Source organism: Lynx rufus, unplaced genomic scaffold (assembly GCF_022079265.1).
Source record: "Lynx rufus isolate CCGP_SWC_20201006 ecotype Redwood Valley unplaced genomic scaffold, mLynRuf1.p SCAF_3, whole genome shotgun sequence".
In the NCBI taxonomy this organism is placed as follows: Eukaryota; Metazoa; Chordata; class Mammalia; order Carnivora; family Felidae; genus Lynx; species Lynx rufus.
Window position 1 is genome coordinate 166,897,747 of NW_025814845.1, and position 25,656 is coordinate 166,923,402.

The 25,656-nt window shown below is 56.5% G+C and overlaps 3 protein-coding genes across 3 annotated transcripts; all 3 read right to left on the reverse strand.

The window, feature by feature from the left end:
* Positions 1-1,014: 1,014 nt before the first annotated feature.
* Positions 1,015-1,281, reverse strand: HRURF (HR upstream open reading frame). The gene has a single exon (XM_047090770.1). The coding sequence runs from the start codon at positions 1,203-1,205 to the stop codon at positions 1,101-1,103; it is 105 nt and encodes a 34-aa protein (XP_046946726.1). The 5' UTR covers positions 1,206-1,281; the 3' UTR covers positions 1,015-1,100.
* Positions 1,282-8,734: 7,453 nt separating this feature from the next.
* Positions 8,735-12,390, reverse strand: REEP4 (receptor accessory protein 4). Its single transcript, XM_047091946.1, has 8 exons — positions 11,884-12,390; positions 11,043-11,115; positions 10,583-10,659; positions 10,368-10,488; positions 9,827-9,940; positions 9,286-9,421; positions 8,971-9,125; positions 8,735-8,884 (listed from the first exon to the last, which is right to left on the reverse strand). Exons 1-8 carry the CDS (start codon positions 11,913-11,915, stop codon positions 8,819-8,821), a joined length of 774 nt encoding a protein of 257 aa, XP_046947902.1. The 5' UTR covers positions 11,916-12,390; the 3' UTR covers positions 8,735-8,818.
* Positions 12,391-17,036: 4,646 nt separating this feature from the next.
* On the reverse strand, positions 17,037-23,931 carry LGI3 (leucine rich repeat LGI family member 3). Its single transcript, XM_047090380.1, has 8 exons — positions 23,726-23,931; positions 22,782-22,853; positions 21,859-21,930; positions 21,443-21,514; positions 21,268-21,339; positions 20,335-20,504; positions 20,022-20,186; positions 17,037-17,854 (listed from the first exon to the last, which is right to left on the reverse strand). Exons 1-8 carry the CDS (start codon positions 23,929-23,931, stop codon positions 17,037-17,039), a joined length of 1,647 nt encoding a protein of 548 aa, XP_046946336.1.
* Between the last annotated feature and the right edge of the window lie 1,725 nt (positions 23,932-25,656).

Below are 25,656 nucleotides of genomic sequence, written 5' to 3' on the forward strand. Positions count from 1 at the left end.
AAGGGGACAAGAAGGCTAGATCCTGGCCCTGACTCAGCACCTGCTGCATGACCTTGGGCAAGTCATATCACTCCTCTGGACGTCAGTGTGCCCTTGTGCAAAATAGGGCTTGGAAATTGGGAGTCTCAGAGGCTTCTTCCCACATTGCAGTCTGTGGATCTGGGGGTACTGCTTGCCTACCCACCCCTCAGCCCTACTCAAGCTTATAGGGGTGGGAAGTGAAGGCAGGGCAGGCCAGAGTCACTGGGGAGAGCTGCCAGGCAGGGCTGCTGGCTGGTATCTTTCCCTACACTTGGGCAGCCCCTAGTGTGTTTCTTCCCAGCTCTGTACAGTTTCTTGGCTTCTGAAGCAGAGTCCCCGGGCAACTGCTGGGGGCTGGGATCTTCACCACTGCCCCCAAGGGAAGGAGTGAGCCAGCACTGAAGAGGGGGATTAAGAGGACTCAGCTGGGATGGGTCAAGCCGCTCCAGTCCAGCAGGCAGTGCCAGGGCCGCTGGCGGCCGCTGGTAACTGCAGCCTGGCAGGGGGAGGGAAGGAGGCGGGGAAAGCGGGCTGGGCCCCAGAGAGAGGCAAAGGAGGGAAAATTGAACGTGCATGCAAAGGACCAGGATGACAGGTGGCACCAGAGCCGCAGCGCTCTCCCAGCACGGCCCCCTCTGCCGGCTGGATGAAGCCCCAGGAGAAAGGTGAGGGAGCCCAGAGAGCCTTGGCATGAGGTCGCTCGGGTTTTCTGGGGCCACCGCTCCGTCGCAGTCCAGCCCTGTCTGGCATCCTAACTTTTAGATCTGTGGCCCAGCCCGGAGAAGCACACTGGAAAAGCACAGGGAACTCACTCGCTGCGTGCAGACCAAGCTTGCCTCAGAAATGCCCCGCTACGAGTATCCCCTGAAGGCCCGCCCCTGGCGCCCCCTCTCGGCCCTTACCTGGGCTTCGCAGGCCGGGCGCGGCGCGGGCGGCGGCGGCGGTCGTCGTGGCCGGCGCCGGGCGCCCGCTCCCCATGGGCCGGCTCCGGGGCCTCCCGGCCGGCGAGCGAGGACGCGTTCTCCCGCTCTCTGCTCAGCGCGCTCGCGTTCTCTTTCCCCCGGGGCGGCGGGGGCGCTCTAGGGCCGCAGGTTAGAGGGGTCGGATTCCGGGATTTGCAGGATGCGGCACACGGCGCGGATTGGCCGCACCAGCTTCTGGGCCGAGGCCGTGGGTTGCGCCATGGGACGCCGAGACTCCGTGCTGCGCCGCGGGGAGGGCCGGGCCGGGGCTAGGGAGCGGGTGCCCCCGGAGGGAGAGTGGGAGCCGGGCCGGGGGGAACGTGCGCCCCGGGTCGGAAACGGCCGAGTCGGGGGAAAGGCCGAAGGGCCGGGGGAGGGGGTCGTGCCTGGAAGGGGGGCCCGATCCCGGGTCCCAGGAGAGAGGCACCAGAGAGGGCGCAGCACGGCGCAGCGCGGCTAATGGAGGGAGAGCGCGGCGGACAGCGCAGCAAGACCTCTCATCGCCATCGCCAGACGCGCAACTGAGAGTGGGGAAGCTGCTCCGCCGGTTTCCTCCTCCAGCACCCTGCGGGAAACAGGAGCCCGTGATTCGGAGGCCCCGCCTGGGCCTGCCCCCTCCCGGGCCCTGGGGGCTTCCGCCAACGCCCCGGCGATGCCACCGGCTGCGCACGGGGAGAATGAGCCCTTTGTTCCCCCCTCCCCCCCGCGGCACCCGGGCGCCTGCCGAGAGAGGCTCCCCCGGGGCAGCGTGCCAGCTTCCCAGCCGCCCCACCCTCCCGTGGGCCCGGCCCCGGAGCCTGGCAGGCGGGCAGCACCCCCACTATAGGTGCCAAGCCCGGGAACTGGAGCAAAGGGCGGGAGGGGCCGGACCAGGCCATGGTGGGGCGGGGTGCCCCCCGGGGTGCTAGGGCGGGGCGGCTGGGAGGGGGCAGTGCCAGAGCTGGCAGGGGCAGTCGGGTTCTCACGGGTCAGTGATGGGCTCCTGACCCACGCCAGCCGACCCTGTGCCTGCTGGACCACTTGCTTGTGGTCCTTCAGCTCTGGCACATGGGTACACCCCCCCCCCCCCCCCCCCCGTGGCCCAGGTCTGCCCTACCTCATCCTCACCTGGCCAAGCTGCTCTTCACCATTCTTGACTAAAGCCCCCTTCCAAGTCCCAGTAGCAGGCCCCGTGTCCTGCCTTAGCAGTTCTGGGAGACCTAGGCTCTGGTCTGTCCCTGCTCTATGGGCCTAGGTTTCACCAAGTGTCCAGAGAGGAGGTGGGACCACATGAGCCCCAACACCTGCTCCAGCCTGGTGTTCTGGGGGTCTGCCCTATCCCAGTTCCTAGTGCTTCCAGGCCCAGCACTGGAGAGCAGCCCATGGGAGTGGCTCCTGGGAGGGAGCAGAGAGGAGGAGAGGAAATGGGAAAGCAGGGCACCCTCCACCCGAGGAAGCATCCCGGCTCCTCTGCGGGGGTGGTTCCAGAGCACAGACACAAACAGACAGATTCAAACACACACAGACAGATTCAGACACACATAGAAACCCACACGCCCAACGGGCGCTTCCCTTCCCCTCAGGCCCCCCCACCTCTCACCCCACAGCTCCCCTGCCACCCTATGGAAGCCGTCCTTGGCCTGCCTTCACCCGGCCTAGGACAGAGGCAGCACCACCCCACCCACCCCCATCCCAACCAAGGGATGAGCTCTCAGATGCCTCTAGCCTGGTTCGAAGTCACACTAACATCCCTGGAGAGGGGAGCCATGAAGAGCTGGGAGCAAGCCTTCCTCCCAAGAGACAAAGGCAGGAATTCTTTTCCCAGATGGGGAGAAGAGGAGGGGGCCTAAGAAGAGGAGTCCTGAAGGGGCACTGGGCAGGACTTGGGTCATGTTGGCATAGATTCACTCAGCCCCTCCACCTCCCCCCAGAGGCCGCTTCTGTGGCAGGGCAGGCTGGTAGGGGTTGTTTACATGACTAAGTTATTAACACTCCCTTCCTCCCCCAGCTCCCCTGAGGGGTGGCCTGGACCTGAGTGTGCCCAGGAATATGATCATGGAGGGTCTAATGCAGACTGCAATGCCAAGATCCCAAGCCCCAGACCCTCCCCCAGGCTGGCTCCACGATGCAGATGGGGGGCTGGGGTGTGCCTGTGGTCCCCCATCTGTGTCCTCTGGCAGCCAAAGCTGGTCGGAGAGTCTAGGGGGGAGAAGTCTGGGCCCTTCAGCTTAGGGCCTAGAAGAGGCTGGGAAGGGCAGGGTGGGACTCTGGGTTGTCCTGGGTGCTGAGGGCCTGTCACTGTCATCCCAAAGGAGATGGGGACTGTCCCAGGGGAGTATGACAGACAACTCCCCCCACCTCACCCCCAGTTGCCTTGTCTGCCTTGTTAGGTCACAGTCTCTGGACTAGAACAGGACTCTCAGAATAGGTTCCTGAAATGCCGAGGGGGTTATAGGGAGGTGCGGGGAGAAGGCCCTTTCCACCCTCACCCAGCTCCCCATCTTGCTTCACAGCCCATGCCACCGGCCCACAGAGCCCTTATAGCCGGCTATTCTGTGCCTGAGGACGGAGAAGATCTAAGGAGACACACAAAAGACACAAACACAGAAGGAAAGCCACACACGCGGGGACACAATGCTGAATTCGTGGACAAAGGCAAGCTGACCAGCACCCCCAGATGCGTACTGGCCCACCCCAGGCTCACATAGAGCCCTCAAGAGCACACACACACATACACACACACACTCTGATACACACATTCATGCTGACAAGCACAGCAGCACTCACGAGCCAGCTGCCCTCACGCTGTCCCCAGAGCCCCTTACCTGGGCAAGCACAGTGCCCCTCGGGTGGAACAGCCCCCTGCCCAGGGGAGGGCAGCAGGCGGGGGCGGGGGAAGGAGCCCCGGAGAGTCAGGCCAAGCTGCCACTAATCCGGGCGGGGAGAGGGGGGGGCACCCACGTCAGAGCGGGGACTGCCGGGTGGAGGGCATCTGAGGACATCCCCTCCCACACACGCGGCCGTCTGGGCACCTAGCCCTACTTCCCCAGCCCCTCCATCCTTCAGACAGCTGAGGCTGGCCTCCCCCCACTCTGCCCCCCACCCTTGTGGCAAAGCCTGGACCGGGGGGCATGGGGGAGGGGGAATACCGGGGAGAATTCTCCCAGGACCTGGGGTGAGGGGGAGAGAGGAAGGGAAGTGTGGAAATGCTTTTGGAGCCAGGAGGAAGCTCTACAGTAGATGCCCCCTCCCCTCATGCCCACCCACCCACATCCCTGACCTAATTCCTCTTCTCAGCCCACACCTCCCCAGTGCCCCATCCTCCCTCCCCCACCCTCCCCTCCCGGCATCTAACCACCCTAGTAGAGAAAGCTACCTCATTCTACCCCAGGCTCAAGACCTTCTGCCTAGCAACCAGGCTCTGGCCCCCAGGGTTTCCTGAGCAGCAGGCATCATCCTCCTGCCGGCATTTCTGCCCCCTACCCAGCCATTATCCCTGATGTTTATCAGGGACAAGGGGCGAGAGCCTGGGTGCTCTTGTCAACCCCCTTATGGGTGGGGCAGTGCCAGCCCAGACTCCCCAACTCAGCTTGGGCCAGGGCCGTGTTGAAACAAGAGGTTAACTATCTGCAGCCCAAGAGTGGCGGTAAGACTACAGCAGGGGGCCAAGTGCACCTGGAGGCCAGAGGCAGGAAGGGGGACCAGGACATGAAAGGGCCACAGGCTGAGAGGGGCTGAAGAGGCAGGGAGAGGGGGGAGCCGTCTAAGGTCCAAAAGAAGGTGGGGCAGTGCAGAGGCAGGAAAGAGGAGGCCAGGAATTCAGGACCACACGCACCTGGCAACTGGGAGGCAATGGAGGAGACCCTCGAGCAGGCAAGGTGGACTGAGACGCCAGAGAGTAAGCCCTGGGCACAAACCGAGTGGGACTAGTACCGGGGCCAAGCAGAGGTATGTTCTTGGAAGGGGGCTGGCCTAGGTTGTCTCATCTCCCTACTGGGTGCTCAGCATGGAGCCCAGCACATCTGTGCCCTAAGTCAATTGCAGCAGAAGTCCAGCCTTGATCCTACCTGGGCATACTAGTGGATAATAGGAGGTTGAGGGCTATGGGCAGGCCAGAGCTTAGGGGGCCCTAGGGCCAGGCCCCCCATGCAGAAGGAAGCAGTGTCGAAGAAGGCAGACGTCTCAGTGATTGTCAGAGGGACAGGGCAGGCTCTGAGGGAAGCCCAGCCCACACCCAAGGCTCTAGTCTCAGGATCACGTGTATGCTTGGCCAGAAATGCCCCAGAACTTGGAATTCTCCTTAATACCCCTTCCCCTCTGGCCTCAGGATGTCTTGGAACCCGTATAACTGCAGCAGCAGCGATTTGGCAAATGTGTTGTAGAGACCCTGGCATTTTCAAGGTTCTGTGATGGGCACAAAGAGGTACAGTGCACAAAGATGAAAGCACAGGCCATCCCTGCCCTCAAGGAGCTTATACTCACTTAGTGCCTTTGTTCTTTTACCAGCAAACATTCACTGGGGCCTCTTACATGTCAGGCCCTGTGCTGGGCACTGTGGGGTGACTGTTGGAGTTGGCATATTAACAAATGAGTACGAGGTGCTCTTAGTCCCACCCTGGGGAAGTGGGGGGAAGCTTCACGGAGGAAGTGATGCTGGAGCTCACAAGTCAGAGAATAAGTGGGCCTTCACTGAGCCACACACATACGACGACATTTCACTTTGGCTAAACCACCACTTATTCCAGGCTGGATACAAAAGTGAATAAGTTGCAAGTCTGTTCTTTATGAAGCCACAATGAATTGGGGGAGAAAATAGGATGTGCTCAAGGCAAAAACAGAGAGGTTCGTGTAAGAATAGCTATGGTGTGGTCTGGATGACCAATCAACTCTAAGGAGGCAGGGGGGCGTGCTCACAGAGGGCTTCCTGGGATAGGTGGTGTCTGAGTGAGGTTCACAGGGCACATAGGAGGAGGACAGAGAGTTGAGTAGAGGCGGAAGATCATGTCAGGGGGAACGGCATGGAGGTATGAGGCAGTCCGGTTGGATAAGGTGGGGATTACAAAGCAAATCAGGTTTAAGGGAGGCCAGCTGGGGACTGGCACACCCACGCAGCCCACTGTGAGCCCAAGATTGGTGAGCCAGCCAGAGATCAGGAGCTTTAGTAGCTTGAAGAGGAGTTGGCAAGTCAGGGAAGGCTTCTGGGAGAAAGCAGGTCTCAAAGGAAGGCTCTGGGGGGCCAGGAAAGAAAGACTGTTCAGAGGGCAGGAGAGTCATACAGCTGGAGCAAAGGCCTGGAGGCTGATGTGATGAACTTGAGCGCTCTGGAGTCAGAAAAGGCAGGAGCTGCAGAGCAGCCAGGCTAGCAAAGAGGCTGGCGGGGAGGGGGGTGGAGGTGGAGATCTTGGGCCTGAGAAAGTGTCACCATTTCAGCCTAGGGGCCCAAAAGACCCTGCTCCCCACTCAAAGCACATTCTAGGAATGAGGGCAGGTGAAGCTCCAGCTCCCATGAAAGCTCCCTCAACACCCTTTAACTTCAGGCCTTCCCCTTCCTCGGAGTTTTTGTGTCATTTGCCCGTTCATCACACATTCCTGTTTGCTTCCCCCAGTTCGGGAGTGTGGATCCTGCCATTCCACGTCTACCGCAGCAACTTCTGGGCAAGCTTGCCTCAGGAAACAGGGACACCACCCACAGGCAGCCACGACTGGGGACAAGTTGCTTCACTTCTCCAAGTCTCTGTTTTTTCATCTGTGAAATGGGTCTAACCCCTCCCTTCAGGCTCGTCAGGAGGATTCAAGGAGATCATCCCTATAAAATGCCCAGCACAAGGACAGGCACACAACTACACACACAACTACACACACAACTGCATGTTTGCTACACACTTACCTCCTTCTTCTTGTCTCATTTACTTTAGTCCTGCACAGTGGTTAAGTGCACTGACTCTGGAGCCAGACTGCCTGGTTCAAAGCCTAATTCTGCCACTTATTAGCTGTGTAACCTCAGGCAAATCACTTGCCCTCTCAGTGCCTTGTTTTCCTATTTGTAAAATGGATGTCATAATAATAGTACCTACCTCAGGAGATTGTCATGAAGATCAAGTGAATGTGTTAGGGGCTTAGAGCAGCACCTGCTGGGGAGTCACATTCTAGGTGCTAGCCATTCCTAGACTGCATTCTGAGTATTTGGAAACACGCCTGGTACCCGATAGATGCTCAACAGACTTTCTGAATGAAGAAATGAAGAAATGAGGCAACACCATGATGCAAGGGAATGCCTACATAGGAAGTCATTGAACACCAATACGTGAGGAGCTAAACCACCCCGACCGATTAAGTGCCTTCCCCAAATAAAACCCGGATAATCCCCACACCAAGAGTTAATCCACACTCCTCAGGTCACTCCGGGTTACCACACCATTTCCCTTCTTCCCACCCGCCTCTTTGCTTAATCAAAAGTGGGAAGGAAGAACAGGCATGGGGTGGGCAAGGGGAGCAGCCCCGGGACACCACAGTGAGACCAGCACCCAGGAGCAGGAGCAGGAGAGGGCAAAGCCAGCACTGACTGCCCCAGGGATTAGAGGAGGGGATGGAGTAGAGCAAGCTCTGGCAAAAAGCCTGGGTCTCAGGACAGGGGAGACTCCGTGAAGGGGGCAGACAGGACCAATGACCACAAACAACAGGAAGGAACAGCAGAAAGAGCCATTGGAGGCCAGGCCAGCATTCTGCATCGTCTCTCCAGCCAGCTAGCCAGCCAGCCAGCCAGCCAGCCAGCCAGCCAGCGGCCAGGCCCCTGTAGGGCAGGGCTCTGGCCAGCCTCCCAACCCCGCCCTCCTTGACCTGGAAGCTAGGGGCAGCCCAGACCTTGGCAACTGCTGCCCTCTCACGGCCACTCCAAAGAGGTGCAATGCTCTCTGCATTATCCTGGGTGTTTGCAGGAACTCAATGTCCCCAGAGCTGCCTAGAGACCACCTCAGGCCCATGGAGGAAGTTGGCCTCCCCAGGCCTTGTCTGTTTACAGCTCCAGCTAGTCCCCATGGGATTATTGTGCTGCCCAAGCTCCCTCCACACCTCTGTTCCCACTGGCTTCTACTTCCCATCAAGATCTAACCCCATCTCCTGATTGCAGTCTTCTTAGACTCTGACCCCTCTTAGGGCTGTTCACCTACTCCCTCTGTCCCCCATCTATGTTCTCAGAGGTCTCCAAGAATTTCCTGTGACAGTACTTGACCCATTACAACTATATGTCAATGGCTACCTCCCCCATTAGACTGGGCCCCTCTGGCAGTCTGTCTGTCCCTTGAGCCCCCATCCTAGGCCTGGACTGGCCTGTAGAAGGCTGTTTAATAATATGTGCTATGAGGACCAGGAGTACAAACCAGGACAAACAGACCACTTTTATGTATTTATTTACCAAAACTTGCATAAACCTGACCTCATTCACCAACATAAAACATACAACCAGGACACACACACACACACGGACACACACACACACACACAGGCCTTGGAGGAAACTGTCAAGTACTTTGAAGGACAGGAAGGAATGAACACAGCTGGGTGGACTTTTGGTTTCATTTGCAGAGGTTTGAGAAGGGCGCTTGTCCCACACACCGGGAAGGTAGAAGGATGAGAAAGACAATAAATAGAATCCTGGGCCCAGCCTGCTTTGGTACATTACAGGTATAGTCCTGTGCATGGCCTGGGCAGCACCCAGCCCTTAGCCAGCAGCAGGAGCCGAGGGGGCAGAGCCTGAGCAGCTGGTGCAGGTAGGTCAGACATGCAGCCAGAGGTCCCCTCCAAACAGTACCCGGTGCTCCACAAGACAAGAGGTAAGACTGAGCCAGGCTCTGAAGACCCTAGCTGTTCATGTCTGAGGAAATGGTCTTTTTCCTTGTCCGAACCTTCAGTGAGCGCGAGGTGCCCTGCGGGGAGAGGGCAGGCACAACCTGAGAGGTGTAGGCTAAGTACCTGGACAGCCCACCTCCCTTGCGCCTTCCTTGCCACTGACCTCCCGCATGGGTGGCTTCCTCTTGACCACACGCAGGCTCTGGCTGCGGCTCAGAGGCTTCTCTCGGGGCCGGGCAGGTGGCTGGGAGACTGCCTCTGTATCTGACCAACACTCATCCTCAGTGTCGCTGTCCTGCAGGCCCCCTGCCCTATACCCTGTATAGAGGAGAGGGAGGCCAGGGAGGCAAAGCTGGGCATTTCCATAGTCTGAAGGCCCAGGGCAAAGATATACCTTCTTCTAACCCTTAGGGAAGCCACAGTTTGCATGGAAGAGGCATTCCTTCCGGAACAGCTCTGGATCTCTCTGTCCACTTACCGATGGGCGGCCTGCGGCAAGGTACCTGGTCCTCCAGGTAGAGGGGATCCTGGTAGGTAGGGGCAGGGGCATCAGGGATGGAGCGCAGGTCCTGCATGGAGAAGCTCCGCAGCCTTCCGGCCAGTGCACCCTGACTCTGCAAGTGATGGGGAACCACTGTATCACCTGGAGGAATGGGGCAGGGGATCCTAGTAGGAAGGGGTCTGAGTCGGGGCAGCTACTCAGGAAAATCAAGGGCTGACTGGTGGGTAATCACTGGGGCATAGGCCTCAGAACTAAAAGCAACCCAGTCACCTTCTAGCCCCGTGCCTTTGTGGCACCAACAGGAAACAGGCCCAGAGAGCAGGAGCAACCACTCAGTCACTGTCCCAGCCAAGGAAGTCAACTTCCTGCTCCACGCTCCTGCCAACACCCCACTGTCACCTCTCATCCTGTTCCCTGGCATGGTCAGCTGCTCTCTCTCAGCTCCCTGATAGAGAGCTGGACTCGCCCAAAAGGCACGAGGTTGGGAGGACTGCTGAAGGGCTGGGGCCCAAGGTACCTTGGTGGCAGCCTGTACAGCAGCCGAAGCAGCAATGTTGAGGCCCCGTTTCCCAAAGCTGAGCATCGTCTCATAGCTGCGCTCCTTGGCCTGCACGATGCAGGTGTCAATCTCCTGTAGGGGTTGGGAAGGGGAGAGAGCTCAGGTGGACACCTGAAGACTGAAGTCACTCCTCCTCTGCAGCCCCAGAGAAGCCAGTGCGTGCCATGCCTCCCTGCCCACCCCTGCCTACAGTGCACTAGCAACCACACCAAGAGCAGACATTCCCATGCTTCAGTGAATGACCACGCTCAGCTTCCTCCCACCATCCCCAGCACAACTTCCAGCTGGTGTTTCACACCTTCAAATGCTCATTCACCTGTGCCCCCATTTGATTATCACAGAAGAGGAAGAAGGCTAGGTTCTATCAAGGTCCCACAGCTGAAGGGCAGCAGGAGTCAGATTAGAACCCAGGTTTCACCCAGCGTCCTGAACCCCAAGTCCAAGGCTCTTTCCTTCACACCCACCCCTATGTTTCCCTCCCTGGCTCCCCCCGAGGTACCTTCTCATGACGGGATAAGGATGGGTGGACAAACTTTCGGTAAAGCAGGCTGGCCCCTTTGGTGTAAGGCGAGAGCAGCCATAGCACAAAGGCCATCTTGATCTCATAGTAGAAAGGGAACCTGTCAGAGCACAGCGGGAGTAAGGTCAGCCAGGGAGCTGGGCCAAGAGTGGGCCATCATCTCCCCACAGCCCACAGACCCCCTGCATGCATACCAGGAAATAAAGATGTCTGTGAAGGTTTCCACTGCCATGAACAGTGCAAAGACTATCCAGTACATCATCCACCGCACCTGGGGGTGGGGGTGGGGGTGTCAGAGGCCAACAGCTGAGCCTGCAGAGCCAACTCCCCTGTCCCAGGCTGACCCAGAGATTCCAGAGAGCCTGTCCTACTGCATTCTCCTGGCACCTGGCTGGCCCTAGAGAGGTGCCTCTGAGAAACTGCCACTCATTCCTGTACCCACCCCCAAGAAGCTTCACCCACAAGATTCTGCACAGGCACCCCCATAGCCTGCCCTCCAACCACACCCACTCTACACGCACCTGCTTATGCTCCTGGAGGAAGGGGAGGCCAGGTCAGACCGTCCCCACCTTGCCAAGGCCTACCATACCCCCCAAGGTTGACTGTCATCCCGTCCAACCTGAACCAAGCTCTCCTGCCCACAGCCACACTCACATATTCACGTATGTTCTTGGTCTTCACAGCCTTGTAGGAAGCATAAGCTGGGTACAGCATCCCAAACACCAGCCTAGAAAACAGAGGGGGAGTATGAGGGGCATCATGCCCTCCCTCCCCACACCAGGTGGCCACTTCCCTGAAAGGTGTGAAGTAGCAAGGGCCTACCCTGTTCTTCTTGCTTGGCTTGCACAACCTGTGCCTGAGTCAGTGCCCTGGAGGCCACCTCCCCACCCTGCTGTTTACAAACAGTCCAAGCCTGCCCAAGCCTGCACCAGTGGCCTATGGGTGCATTATTGAGCGGGAGCACACACAGCAGGTAGGTGGGAAGCAGGCTTCTGAGCTGGTGAGAGGGCCAGGCTGTCCCCTCCCATGGACACGCAATCAGGGCCACCAGACCTGGCACTGCCAGGCTGCAGACAGGGATCTTGGAGCCAGGTGCTGGAGTACTGAAAGGTAGGACAGAGTGGGGAGGCTGAGGCCAGGGTGGTGAGTCATGTGACTGCTCAGACAGGAAGCAGGCACCTGAAATCTCCGCCCACAACGTGCCACAACACTTTGTTTGCCAAGGGGCTGCAGGCTGGTGTGAGGTCCTCTGTCCCACACTCCTGTCTGCAGTGTATGTGACTGCGGGGGGCCGGGGAGAGGGCGGTCGCCATGAGCCAAGAAGGCTTTGGGGGTAGAGTACAGGCACGGGTGCCCGATGCCACGCGGTAGGCCCGAAGGTCCGTTAACCCTTGCGGGCACTAAAAGCCCCTTTCCCACCAGATGTTCCCATCTTCCACCTCAAGGGCGGCCTGGCACCTGGAGGTAGAGGGGGTATGAAAGCGGCCATACTCACACTACCAGGCGACATATCATCCAGGACACCATCCCGCAGCCTCAGGACGAAGGGAGAACCCCTACAGGATGCCTAGAGGGACGCTCACGCAGGGCTGGGATGGGGTAATCAGCGGAAGGGCGAGAACCAGAGGGGCGCTCCGGCTGCCCCTTGGCAGAGGCGGAGCCGGCCGCCCCCTAAATCTGCAGTGCGGGGAGCCTGAAGAATGGGGAGACCCGTGGGCTGAGGCGAGGAGGCCGGGGCTCGGAGAAACCGACTAGGGAGCCGGTAAGGGCGGGCGCGCTCTGCCGCCTCGCCGCGCTGCCGGGGCAGTTACGGCTCCCACCCGCACTTCCTGCTGCGGAGAACCAGCTGTTCGACTCTCCCCGCGGCGCTGCTGCGTCCCAGGCAGCGGGTTGCGGTCAAGGCCTTCGTTCGTTCGGGTCCCCGAGGTCTCAGAGCGCTGGGCCACCGGCTCCGGCCTCGGGGCGGAGTTTGCAACTCACTTGAAAGTTGCACGGAACTGGGTTCTGCCCAACCCCAGGTCTCCGGTGCTCGGCGCAGGCGCAGTGCGGCCCCGGAGGGGGCGGGACGAGGTCAGGGAGGCCAGGGGCCTGCCCCTTAAAGGGGCGATGCACCTCCTACTTGTGGATGGGGTCCATAGGTTGAGTAGCAGCCCTGATTGCAAAGATTAGAGGGTGGGAAACAGCGACAAAAAGGTGGGGAGGAGGAAAAGAAGGAAATTTGGATTCCAGAGTTTTCTCAGAAAACCGGCTTCCTCCTTTTGCCTTGTCTTTCCTTTCTGTAAAATGAGAAAGGGCATGGGATGGATGCAGGACCCCAATTCCAGGCTCACGCACACTCGGAAGGAGGCTAGGCCTGGACAAATCCAGGTCTTGCACCACTGGGCCAGGAGATGCGTGAGTGCCTCAAAGACGCTGAGTTGACCTAGAGCGAAAGCGGGAGGAAGTAGGGAGAGGGGATCTGAGGGGCTCAACATCCCCATGAGATTCACCCTGAAGAGTGGGCTTCAGGAGTTGACGTCTCTCAGAGTTACCTCTCCAGAGCCCACATATCTGGGTGGGCTGACCATGATGATTTGAGAGATTCTCCGCAGAGCCCTGAGCACCCGCACTCCCCATGCCTTCTTCACCAGAAATTTGAAATTCCACCTATTCCTGGGAGTCAAGAACACAAATATCCCTAAGAGCTTAATCATATCAACAATTGCCACTTTGTAGCAAGTTTTTGTATGCAGGGTCTTGACCTTTACAAAGATCCCTTTTTTACCATTTAGGAAATACATTCCCTCTGGGATGAAAAGTAACTTCATCTGATGGTATTTATTGCTGGATGATAATGCTTGGCTTATCAAGTCTTCTGAGCTCCAGCCTGGAAGGGGACAGGGAACTCAGAAGCTCCTCTGGGGGGAGGTGCATATGGGGAAGAAGGTGGGAGCTCAAAAGAGAAGGCAAAAGTTGTTGCCTCTAGAACTTTGTATATAGGATTGCACTCCTTGTACCTCTTTTGCGTAGCACTCCATTCTCCCTCGGGCAATGGGACCTTGCCTCCCCCACCTAGACCCTGTGCCACCTCCCCTCTGCTTCATAGGGCTGGTGTGAAGGAGACAGCAGAGTTCCCCAGAGCCATGGAGGTGGGCAACTTTGGCAGTTATTACTTTTTATTAGAGCTATAGTTAACACCCACCACCTATGGAAAGGATGGAACAGGTAATGACTGGGACCAGGGAAAGGAGGCTTCCTGGGAATAAATAAACTCGTGGTAATTATGTTCTTTTAATTACTATCATCAATTTTATTGGTGTTGCTGGGTGTGAGAGCTAGCAGTGAAACTGACCCACAGGAGAAACTCCCCTGAGGCCTGCTCTTCCCATCTAACCACCCCCTCACCCTGGGCCTTGCTCCCACCCTATGTTGGAAGAACAAGAGACACCACAGGCTAGGATCCCACCATCTATCTCTAGGCACAGACATTGTGATCGAGGTGAAAGTTGAGGTTCATCAAGGAGACACATCCTTGTGTCCTTGGAGCAGAAGGATGTGACTGACTTAATAGGGGGCCAGCTCAGAAGGAACAAGGAGGTTGCGGAAGAGGGAAGGGACATCCATTCCTCTGGAGGAAAGGGTACTAGGCTGACTGTGTGCATGTGTGCCTTGGGTCCTTTGGTACCTGCTACAGAACCACCTCCTTCCCAGCTGCCTTCCAGAGTCACCTGCCCTGACCTCAGCATCTACCCCTACTTGCTGGCAAAGACCTCCCCTGTACCTATTTGAAGGCTACCCAGCCGGGAAGGTCTCTCACATGGAGACTCCTGGTCCTGATGACTGTGCTTAGGAAATCTAAGGGACATCAGAGGTTTGCTCCTGGGAGCAGGACTCAGCATGGAGGAGCATGTGGCTGGCAGCTGAGGGGTATCATCCTTCTTGGCTTTGGCAGAGTGAGTGGACTCTGCCTCTCACGGCCTTTGGTCATGAGATGTTGACACAGTCACCCAGCTACACTGGGTTGCTGAGCAACTCTCTGGACACACAGATGAACCCCCAGGGCAGGTGACCAGGCAGGCATATAGCAGAAAGCTGGGCATTTGGGGAGAGAAGTGTCTCCCACCCCTAGAAGGAGTCCTGGGGGGAAGTGACAGAATGATGTTTATCTTCCTACTGGGCAACAGAGTGCCAACGTGTCTGAGAGACTCAACCCACTTTCCCTGGCAACTTCTCCCTGGCACAACATGAGGGTCCATTGCCCATTTGAAAAAGCAGAACAGGAATTCCCAGGACAGTATGGCTGTGGGGCCTGAGGGGCACCTGCTAAGCCAAGAACACATGAATGTGGTTTGAAGAGGTGGAAACCCAGACATGTCACCTATGAGACTCCACTTTGAGGACTGGTCAGGGGCAGGCTTGGCTGGGCATCTGAGGCTACAGGTGAGACATAAGGCACAGGGGCTCTGAGACTGATGGCTAAGGAACCCTCAGCCACAGACGGCAGTTCTCCCCAAAGATCAACCTTCTCTCCCACCAAGCACTCTTCTCTGAGCCACCTCTGTATCTCATATGGTCCTAAATACCAATACAAATCATAATTCTGTGACAGACACACTATTCCAAGGGTCTTTCATATATTAATGTATTGTATATTTAATGCATTTACATTTCACACTAACCCTGTCAGGTATGTATCTCGATTATCCACCTCTCATAGATGAGAAAACTGAGATACAAATAGGCTAAGTAACAGGGTTGAGGCCACCACTGCTAGTAAGTGGCAGAATCAAGAACTGACAGTGTATGTTTTATTATCTACTTTACAGAAGGAGAAACCAAAGGCCAGGGAAATCAGTCAACTTGCTTGAAATCTCACACATAGGGCAGGGCTGGCAGCAATGGGGGAAGGGGAGAGGAGAGGAGAGGGACTGCTGAGCTTGTCTTTGGCTATGTTGGTTGGAGTTGACCTCATAGAGGGACAGACTCCAATCTCAGTGGGCCCCGAGACTGTGATCTCCAGGAAGAAACAGCTGGGTCATGAGTCAGCCACAGGTGGTAGAGACTAGTCACACTTTCTCTGCACCTGAGTATCATCACCATGAACTCCTCACTCCAGGACCAGCTGACCTTGGGGTGCCCACTCGCTCCTCCAAGGAAAGAGAACATGGAAGAAGGGAGTCTGAACACTAATGCTGCCCCCCCCCACGCCTCCGTGAACAGCAGGGACAGAGAGCACAGCCCTGGCTCTGTTCTCAGTGAAACAGCTACCACCAAAGCCACTGGACACCTGAGAGCCAGCAATGGGGTAGGAAATTTTTATTTGCAGCAGTGAGTCGTAACATTGCCCCCAAGTGCCCCTGGGCATCTTGCCACCAGTACGCCCTCACACAGCCTGGGCACAGGGATGTTTCCCCACCCTGTGCCTTCTCCACTGGCCTCCAGCTCAGAACTACCTATTCCCAGCATACAGCAGAGGGCAGCAGAAGCTTGACTCCCAGGTGCTACTCCCACAGGACCCTCACCCCCTCCACCACTCAGCTTGCTTTAGAAGGCAATGCACCTGGGGCCTGTCTCTGTGGACTAGAGAGGTCCCAAGATCCCCCAAGATGCTCTCTAGCCCTGCTCTACTCTTGGCACCCACCCAGTTGGCTCATGTTTGCAGAGTCCCTGGCTCGGCCAGCTCTTGGACCCACCCAAAGGAGCCTACACAGCTCAAGGTCCAATCCCAAAGGTGGGGCTGAACGACAGGGTGGTCTGAGGCTTCGGCAGCTATAGTAAAGAAAAGCTGGAAGGCTTTTATCTGGGTGGTCTCCTGTCCACAGGTGAGCGGCATTCAGGATCAGAGCAGGAAACTCCAGTAAGAACAGAGAGCCCTAAGAAGAAGTCAGGGTCTGCTGTTGTTATTGCTTTGGGCAGAGGGGCTTTGCCCCCAGGACATCAAGCTGGTGTCCAGAGGCTGGCACCACCATTCCCATCCTTATCAGCTACGGGGTGGGCACACCAGGGATGAGCAGAGGAGGGTGGGTACTGTGTGTCTTCTCCAAGAAGAGAGGCAAGGTGATGAAAGAGAGCCTCGTTAGGCAGCACTGAACCTGCATGTGTGCACACAGAAATGGGAGTGTCAGCAGGTGTGTGTGCATGTGTCCACGTGTGCATGCAGAAGTACAGCATGGGTGAGTGAGCCCAGCAGTGTGAAGGATGTGGCTGTGGGCTGCAGGGCAAAGCACAAGTAGGTAAACAGACACTGCGAGCACCAACAGGAGAAACTTCGGAGTAGGAAGAATAAGCTGAAAAACAAGAGGGGGGGTGGCCCTGCCCTTCCTTCCCGTACTCCTTCCCTGGGGCCGGAGCACGGGGAAAGCAGCAGACCAAGGGGGGGCCTTCAGGTAGGGTGTGGGGCCGATAAGTGTCCACATATGAGAGGGCACAGGGTTGCTGGGTTGCCTGGTGCGTATACAAGTCTTCATGCTGATTACAACTATGACAAGTGGCTCTCCTGGGCCAGTCCACAGTGTGGCCCATGCTCATGGGGAGTGCGGAGGGTGTATGTGAGGGCATGTACACAGGTTGGCTACATGTGTCTTCACATGGGCACACATGCTGCTCACACAGAGACTTCTGTTCAGCCTCGAGTGGCTGCCCGAGGAACACAGAGGCCTCGGCACCCCTCTAGGCACTGAGATCCACCACTACGTGTCGGTACACGAGCGTCTGTCCCTTGAAGCTAGGGGCCAGGAGCAGCTGAGCATCCCCAGCAGGCATGTAGCAGAAGGCCCGAGGGGCCTGCACAGCCAGCTCCTGGAACCGCACAAACTTTTGGCGCCCCTCATCCCACTGGTAGATCTGCGTGAAGGAGAAGTCGCTGCCCAGTGCCAGGTAGCGGCGGCCACCCACGAGGAAGGGCTGCATGGCCAGCGAGCCCCTGGAGGGCAGGGCCTGCACTTCAGAGAAGCGGGTGCCCTCCCAGCGCAGGATCTTGGAGTCACCGATGTAGCGGCTGAGACACAGGTAGCTGTCGCGCCCAGCACGAAAGTGTTTCACAGCCTGGGCATCAGGCACCTGGGTCACCTCACCCTGGGCCACAAACTGCTTCTGGGTGCGGCTCCACTGATAGATGACAGGTGCCTGGGAGCTACTAGACACAATCAACCGTGGCTTGCCCTCGCCATCTACAAACTCCAGGTCAGTGTCACGGTGCCAGGCATGCAGGGCCTGGTGGGAGTAGAAGCCATTCTGGTGCCAGCGGTAGAGGCTGGTGGCACCCGCCTTGGAGCTGTCGGCCACGGCAAAGTACCAGTCGCCGTCAATGCGGAAAGCTTCCAGGTCGTTGGGCTTGCGCACACGCTGTGGGTCGATATCCTGCAGCTTGGTGAAGCGTGTGGTGTTGGGGTCCCAGTGGTAAATGTAAGATCCACCGAACAGCTGGGCCACAACCACGTACAGCTGGCTGTCTACCACCATTGGCTTGCAGTGCACTGCAGAGGGGGCTGCCAGGGTGGAGGGAAGCAGGGTGAAGGCAGTGTCAGGCAGCCGCGGGCCCCCAGCCCACGCCATGCCCTCGGCAAAAGGGGGTCAGTTCCCTCCAGCCCCGGGCCAGAACTAAGGCTCTTCCCTAGAGCATCCCTCCCCCTGATGCCCACCCACTTTTCACAGCTAATAATCTGTCTCAGCATCATGCTCCCTCCGCCCTTGCTCCCAGAGTTTAAATATAAGCTGACACTAAGCACAAAATAGGTATCCCTAGCTATTGACCCGTTGTTTATCCATAATGTCATTATTGAACTTTTATTGTGTGAAGTCACTGTGCTAAGTGTGAACACAGTTCCTCAATTAATCACTCCGAAGTGGAATCTATTATTTTGCTCAGAAGCAGGCTCAGAGTCTAAGTGACTTGCCCAAAGCTACCTGACTGGCCAGATGCCAGGCAGGGGAAGGAGGAAGAGTCTGTGCCTGTCCACAGCCTGGTGATAGAGCCAAGATATACAAAATGACAGCTTGATGTTTGGATAGTTGTGTATGAAAACGCATTCTCCTAAGAACTCCTACTTTTGAAAGGGCCTTAATGTATGAGGACGTCCACACAAATGTATTTGTCAACAACCAGACAGATCTGACCCCTTCTCAGGCACCCAAAGCACATGGGGCCACACTCTTAACCTGTCTTAGTGTCCTCAGTCATCTCCTCTCCACCTCTCCCCTCTCCTTCCCACCCCTCCCCTCCCTTCTCCTTTCCTCTCCTCTCTTCCTTCCCAGTGCTGCTTCACCCATCCTCCTCCTCCCCTCCTCTCTACCCAAGAAAGCTCATGCTGAGCCCCAGGCTCTGGCAGTCACCCCCAAATCCCTTCCACAGCCTTGGTGCACCTGTGTAGATACTGATGATTCCCCCAGCACCCGAGCTGCAGCTCAGACCCTCCCTGCCCACACACCCAAAAGCACCTCAAACTCCAGCTGGCCATTACTGAGCAGATATGTGCCCCCAAACCTGGTCCTCTTCTCCCTCTGTGTTCTCAGCTTCAGTTTGTGGCAGTCCCCCCAACCAGAAACCTAGAGCCATCCCCAACACCTCCCTGTCTCTCACTCACCCACAACTAATTAGTCCTGAGTCCTGTCAATCCTCCCTTCTGCTTTCTAATATAGTTTGTGTAGGATTGCTGTTATTTTTTTTTCCATAAATGTGTTATAGAATTTATCAGGGAGACCATCTGGCCCTGGAGTCTCCTTTTGGGGGAAGTTTTTGTTTTGTTTTGCTTTTGTTTTAATAAGGACTTTAAGTTCTTTTAGAGATACAGGGCAATTTAAATTTTCTGTTTCATCCTGTGTCAGTTCGCTCCTCCTTTCTAAATCTATCTCTCCACCCCACTACTATTGCCCCAGTCCAGGTTCCAGCAGATCCCCCTAATAGTGTGCCCACATGACTTGGCCCATGCCAAGCCACTCTCCATGCTGCATACAGAGAGAGTGTTCTAAAATACAGGTTGGATTGGTTCACACACTCTGCTCAAAACCTGTCCATGACCTGGTCCTCATGTCTTTTGGGTTTCACCTGCCTCTCTCCACTTTGAACCATATGGTGCAGTCAAATGAGCTGCTTATGGTTTACACATGTACACATTCATACACTAAGCTGTTGCACTCCTTCTTGAATTTGCTCATGTCGTTCTCTCTGCCAGAATATACTTTCCACATTTTTTCTCTGAGCTAGGTATCCCTCAGCCTTCTAGATTCAGCTCAAATTCAGTGGATCCCAAACTGAGCTCACTAGCCACTCCCATCTCCTCCTTGGTTTACAGGCCCCACCCAGTTACTTAAGCCAGGCTCTTAGGCATCACCTCTGACTTGTCCTTCACCCTCACCTTCAAGACTCAGCTCAGGTGTCTGCTCCACTAGGAAGCCTTCCTTGATTGTCCAGGGTACACCTCTCCTTTGCAGTCCCAGAGCATCATGTACATATCTCCCTCCTCACACCCATCTATTACATGAATGTTACCTGTGTATATGTTGGCCTCTCCCCCAAAGACTGGAAAGTTATTATGGGCAGAGACCATGTCTCATCTATCTCTCTACCTATAGGAACCCACTGGAGAGGAACAATTAAGACCATCCCCACCCCAACCCCTTAAAGTGGGGCCAGCACAGCCAGACTGGGGCAGGTACCTGGTATTCTATCATAATCTCGAAGCTGCCGTTCAACATAGTCCCACTTGAGGACGGTGCAAGCGCTGGCACCTGGCTGGGCCAGAGCCAAATAGAGGTCACTGGAGTAAAGGAAGGGCTCGGCTGATACTGCTGGGAAGGGCAGGGTCTGGTACAGCACAAAATCTGCAGGGTCAAGAAGTGAGGGGTGGGGTGAAGAAGGGTAAGAGCTTGTTGGGTGATTAGGTTGCTGGATTGCAAGGCCAATGTTGGGGGTGGTTCTGGCAGTGCCTGTGGGGCTGCCCTGGGGAGGTCTGCTGGGGGCATCTCCTACCTGTGGTGATGCAGTCGAACTCCCGCAGCGGCAAATCCTGCACCTTGTGCTCTTGGAAGCGGGGAGGGCTGGCGCAATAGATGGGAGCCACCGTGGTGTTGGTGTGCACCAGCCACTCCACCAGCCACTTCACTTTGCAGTCACAGTTGAGTGAGTTGCCCCGCAGGTCCCTGGATCATGAGGGTGACGGAGGGAATATAGAGAGGAACAGGCTCCCAGCTGTTCTGCCCACCCAGGCTCTCTAGGTTTTTAGAAGTAGGTATAATCAAGGCCACTGCTGGTTGCTCACATGGCATCTTTGCACAGATTAGAGAAAGGTTCCCCTGGGGGTAGGTACACCCCTGTGGAGACATGCTTGGCCAGTGGAGTGGGAGCTGAGTTTTAGTCCCTACTTGCCTCCTAGGTCAGGGGCCTTTTGCAGTGTAGAACCTGCACAACTATGTTACATCTCAGTTCCTCCAGACCTTCCACAATCCTGGGTTGGTTTTCTTCTTGTGTAAGTACTGATTGATTGTGGCTATCTCTAGGACTTCAGTGAAGGTTCAAATCAAACATAGATTTAAAAAGCACGTGTTTGGGGGCACCTGGATGGCTCAGTGGGTTAAGCACCTGACTCTTGGTTTTGGCTCAGGTCGTGGTCTCATGGTTCATGGGATTGAGACCCGCTGACATCATGGAGCCTGCTTAGGATTCTCTCTCTCCCTCGCTCTCTGCCCCTCCCCCCCAAAATAAATAAATAAATAAACTTAAAAAAAAAACATATACACATAGTGTCTCGTGTGTATCAACACAGCCTTCTGGGAGGCATCTCCAAACCCAAGCCCTCCCAGCCTCTCAAGACCTTATGATCTTCCCAATTCTGGCTCCCACACCGCTCCCTCCAGGGATGCGCCCCTCTGTGGCATTGTTAAAAGAAGTAGGGCTCAGCCTTACAAGTCACTCAGGATGTCCAAGGGCCGAAAGATGTCTCTAGGCAGTGTCTGCAGATTATTGTTGGCCAGCGATCTGCAAGAGAGACCCTGAGTCACCTGAAGATTGTGGCTAAGGCCATAGGCCACAGGAGATGAAGGGCTTTGGTCTGGTGTGCTTATGTACATGATGTACTCACAGGTGTGTCAAAGACTTGAGTCCTCTGAAGGTAAACTTGGATAGTGCCCAGATGTCATTGTTCTCAATGAAGCTGAGAAAATGAGAACTTGTCTTAGATGCCACTCAGCATCCCAGACCCCCAACCAGCTATTTCCCTCTGCTCCATCTAGATTTCTGCCCATGGTCCTAAGCCAGGCTTCCATTCTGATTCTGGAGACATTAAGCCTGTGGTGACAGGGCATCCAGGCAGGATGGTTTAGGCAGAGGGATGGATGAAATGACCCTCTGCTCAAGTCCTGTGGTCAGAGGATCCAAGGGCTCTCCACTCACCCCATCTTCCCCCAGCCTTCCTCATTTACCCTCCCCTCTCAGCCCACCCAGGTCCCAGCTCCCTCCTCCCTTCTAGTTCCCATTTCCCGGTTCCTTGCCACACACAGGTACTGCAGGTGCGACAGTCCTGTGAAGGCATTGTCTCCAATCAGAGTAAACTTGTTGGAGTTGAGCAACCTGGAGAGACAGAGGGAGAATTAGAGCTTCCAAGCCTGTGCCCGCTGTGCCAGCCCCCAGCCTGTTGCCTCACCCTGGGGATTCCTCACAGACTGGCTGCCCTGCCACTCCACCTTGGGACCCCAGCCCCAGCCGGGAGCCCCAGAGAAGCCCAGCAGCAAGACTAGCCAGGAACCCGTTCTGGTCCCAGAATCTTCTTCAAGGGTAGAAACAGCCAGGGGCAGATCTGTCCGGTCAAGCTGGGTCCTTCCCCACTGCATCATTCCTGTCTCCATCACCACTCTCTGCCTCCTACCCTCGCCCCAGCTCACTCTGTCCCTTTCAGACTGGTGGTGAGTTTGAGGATAACCCACAGTGAAAAGGAGTTGGGGTAACTCACAAGCACCCTTTCCTGCAACTGACTCTCCAAACAGAAACATTCCCTATTACAATTCCACACCCTCTCCTCCCTCCCTTTCAACCCCCAACTCTTCCTTCAAATCCTGGTGTCAGCGGTCTCTATGATGACCCTTCTTCCTGCAGTGTCCACCCTATGGCACCAGCCCAAGTTACTGACCCCAGTTCTTTTGGGTCTCCAGAGGAGGCAAGTCCATTCCTAATTGGGCCCTAAATATCCACTCTTGGCTTTTGCATGCAACCCCCAACTTCCTTCTCCCCACTGCGGCTCCCTTCACCCTTCCTGACTCTATGCTGCTGCACCTTTTGTGGCTATCCCATCCAGTAAAAGTAAGGGACACCTGTATGTTAATCTCCAATGGCTATCTTCATTTGCTCTCCTCCCCCCAGTCCAGGGTCTGCCCCCTTCCGCTGCCCCACCCCCTACCCGCCCTTCCTCAAGGCCCTGTCCATACAGGAACTGCAGCAGTGGCAGGTGGGAAAACGCTCCATCCTGGATCTCCGAGAAGGCAGCATTCACCAGCGTCCTGCAGGGGACACCTGAGTCAGTACTGTGGGGACTTTGCAGGGACTGGGGGGGTGGGGGGGAGGGGTGGGGTTCACAAGGTGAACAGGGCAATTGTTCTGTGCACACTTGCCCTGGAAACCACTCATTTCACCAGCCTGGGCCACCCACCTAGGGCTATCTTTCTCTTCTCCTCATAAACTCATTGCCTTCCGTCTCACTATCCTCCCCTACTGCCTCCCTCAGCACCAGTGGCCCCAGGCTCAGCTTCCCCTTCAGCCAAAAGAAACACCCACAGTGTGCTGGGTGCTGTGGAGGGATGGGGCACTGGGATGGCGGTGGGGATTAGCACCCTGCTTTCAAGGACCACACAGCTCATCTAGTCCCTGAGGCCACTTAACTGCAAGTGACAGGCTGGCTGGCCCAGTGCCAGAGTGGATGGGAGACCAGCGGCAGGCATCTGTCCCCAGACAGGGCACTGTGTGGGTATATCCCACTTCTATCCCTTCCCCTGATTCCACCCTCCCTCCCCCCACAAAAAGCCTTTCTGCCCTTGGTGTGACATCACAGGCCGGAGCCCACATGCTCTTGTAAACAACCCCTCCCCCCATGTTCAGAGCCCTGCACACAGTAGGTCTCATTGATGCTGCCGGTGGTGATGATTCATTCTTGGCCATAAACTCCTGTTTTCCCCAGCCATGGCTGCTGAGCCTGCATGACTACAGAACTCCCTACCTGGAGGATGCCTTGAATCTCCAGTCCTGAGGACCCCTGGAGTCTTCCTGCTCCCCACGCTTTGTAGACGGGGAGCAAGGGTTTTCCCATCCACTCCCAGAGAGGCTCTTGCCTTCCTCCCTCTCTCTGCTCCCCCACCTCAGAAGCCAGGGCACTCACAGAGAGATGACCTCGGAGGGCAGGTTCCTGGGCACTGCCTTAGAGTCCACGCAGAAGGCGGTGTCCCTGGTGCAGGAGCAGCTAGGCGGGCAGGGGGGCGTCTTGGGGGGCCTCTTGGCACTGACTTGCAGCATCAGGCAGAAGCCGAGCGTGGACAGCGCCAGCAGTCGGAGCCCGGAGCCCCGCCTGGCCCGCAGCCCCGCCATGCTGACTGCAAGCAAGCTCTCCCTCGGGTCACCGGCCGCAGCCCCCGCCCCGCGGCTCTCCGCCACCCAGCGCGGTCTGGCACCTCCCGGCCACTGCCGCCAGCAGCCGCTGCCGCAGCTAGGGGCCCGGCTGCCCGCTGCGGAGAGCCGAGTCCTCCAGCCCTCGGCTGCGGGCTCCGTCCCCTCCCCTGCTCGTTCTCGCGAGCCGGCTGGGAGAGCTGCGCGGGCCCGGAGCCGAGCGAGGGCTGACCGGCGGGGGCGGGCGCGGACTGCGGCGGGGGCGCGCTCAGGGCCGAGGGGGACGGGGGGCGGGGAGCGGGGGGGGGGGGGTGGGACGGCGGGGGGAGTCCCGGGCTGGGAGTAGCCAAAGAAAGAAGTGGTTGCGGCTCTGGCCGCTGTATGCACTACCAGCGGTCTCTGGGGCCATCTGCTTGCGTGTCTGGCACCCAGAGGGTCTGTCGTGAGCGCAGGTGTGCGAGGTATACATGTGCATCCTATGATGGCATGACTGTGCACGCGTACACACCTGCCTCTGCACGGGAACGGGCACAAACTCCCTGCTGCGGGCATTTCTGCATTGTGGGTCCACGTGCTGTGTGTGCCTGTATATCTGTCCTGGCCCTTAGGGGACACATCCTCTAAACAAGAGTTCATGGGTGTGTCATAAGCGCCATGTATGTGCATCTGTGTTCTTTTGTTTCCAAGAGCCAGTGAACAGAATGTGCCTGTGTGTCTCTGTGGGAAAAGGGAAATGTTTGTCACTCAGTTGGACTGGGAGTGTGTGGAATTCTGGAACATATCTCACTACCCAACCACAGACTGTTGAAGCTGGGAAGAGCTTTGGGTGTTTTCCAGTCCATCTCTTTGTCACAAATGAGGAAACTGAGGCCCAAACTTGGAGGAAAGCAGCCAAGCTTTCCACAGTAGATGTCACATCCACTGTGTGGTGTGCCCTCTAGGCATGTAATCCTTCTAACCTTTTGAGGATGATAGTAAGCCCCCTTTTACAGATAAGAGGAGTGAGGCTGATAGTACCTGAAGAAAGCGACAGAACCAGGATTTCAACCCACAGTGCCCAATGCCAAAGTTCACAGTCATACTTCTACACCAGGAGTCTTCAAAGTGTGGTCCAGGGAGTCCAGGGGGCCTTGAGAACCTTCCAGGGAGTCGCTGAGGTCAAAACAATTGTCCTAATAATGTTAGAACATAATTTCACCTTTTCACTTTCATGCTTTCACAAAAGTATCCTGGAATTTTCCAAAGGCTACACAATATATCTTCTATTAAGCCAGAAATTAGGGGTGCCTGGGTGGCTCAGTCGATTGAGCATCCAACTTCAGCTCAGGTCATTATCTCACATCTCATGAGTTTGAGTCCCATGTTGGGCTCTGTGCTGACAGCTCAGAGCCTGGAATCTGCTTCAGATTCTGTGTTTCCCTCTCTCTCTGCCCCGCCCCTGCTTGTTCTCTGTCTCACTCTCGTTCAAAAATAATAAACACTAAAAAAAATTTTTTTAAGCCAGAAATTAAAGAGATTTACAGAGGGGCGCCTGGGTGGCTCAGTCGGTTAAGTGTCTGACTTCAGCTCAGGTCATGATCTCATGGTCTGTGGGTTCGAGCCCCGTGTCAGCTCTGTGCTGACAGCTCAGAGCCTGGAGCCTGTTTCAGATTCTGTGTCTCCCTCTTTCTCTGACCCTCCCCTGTTCATGCTCTCTCTCTCTGTCTC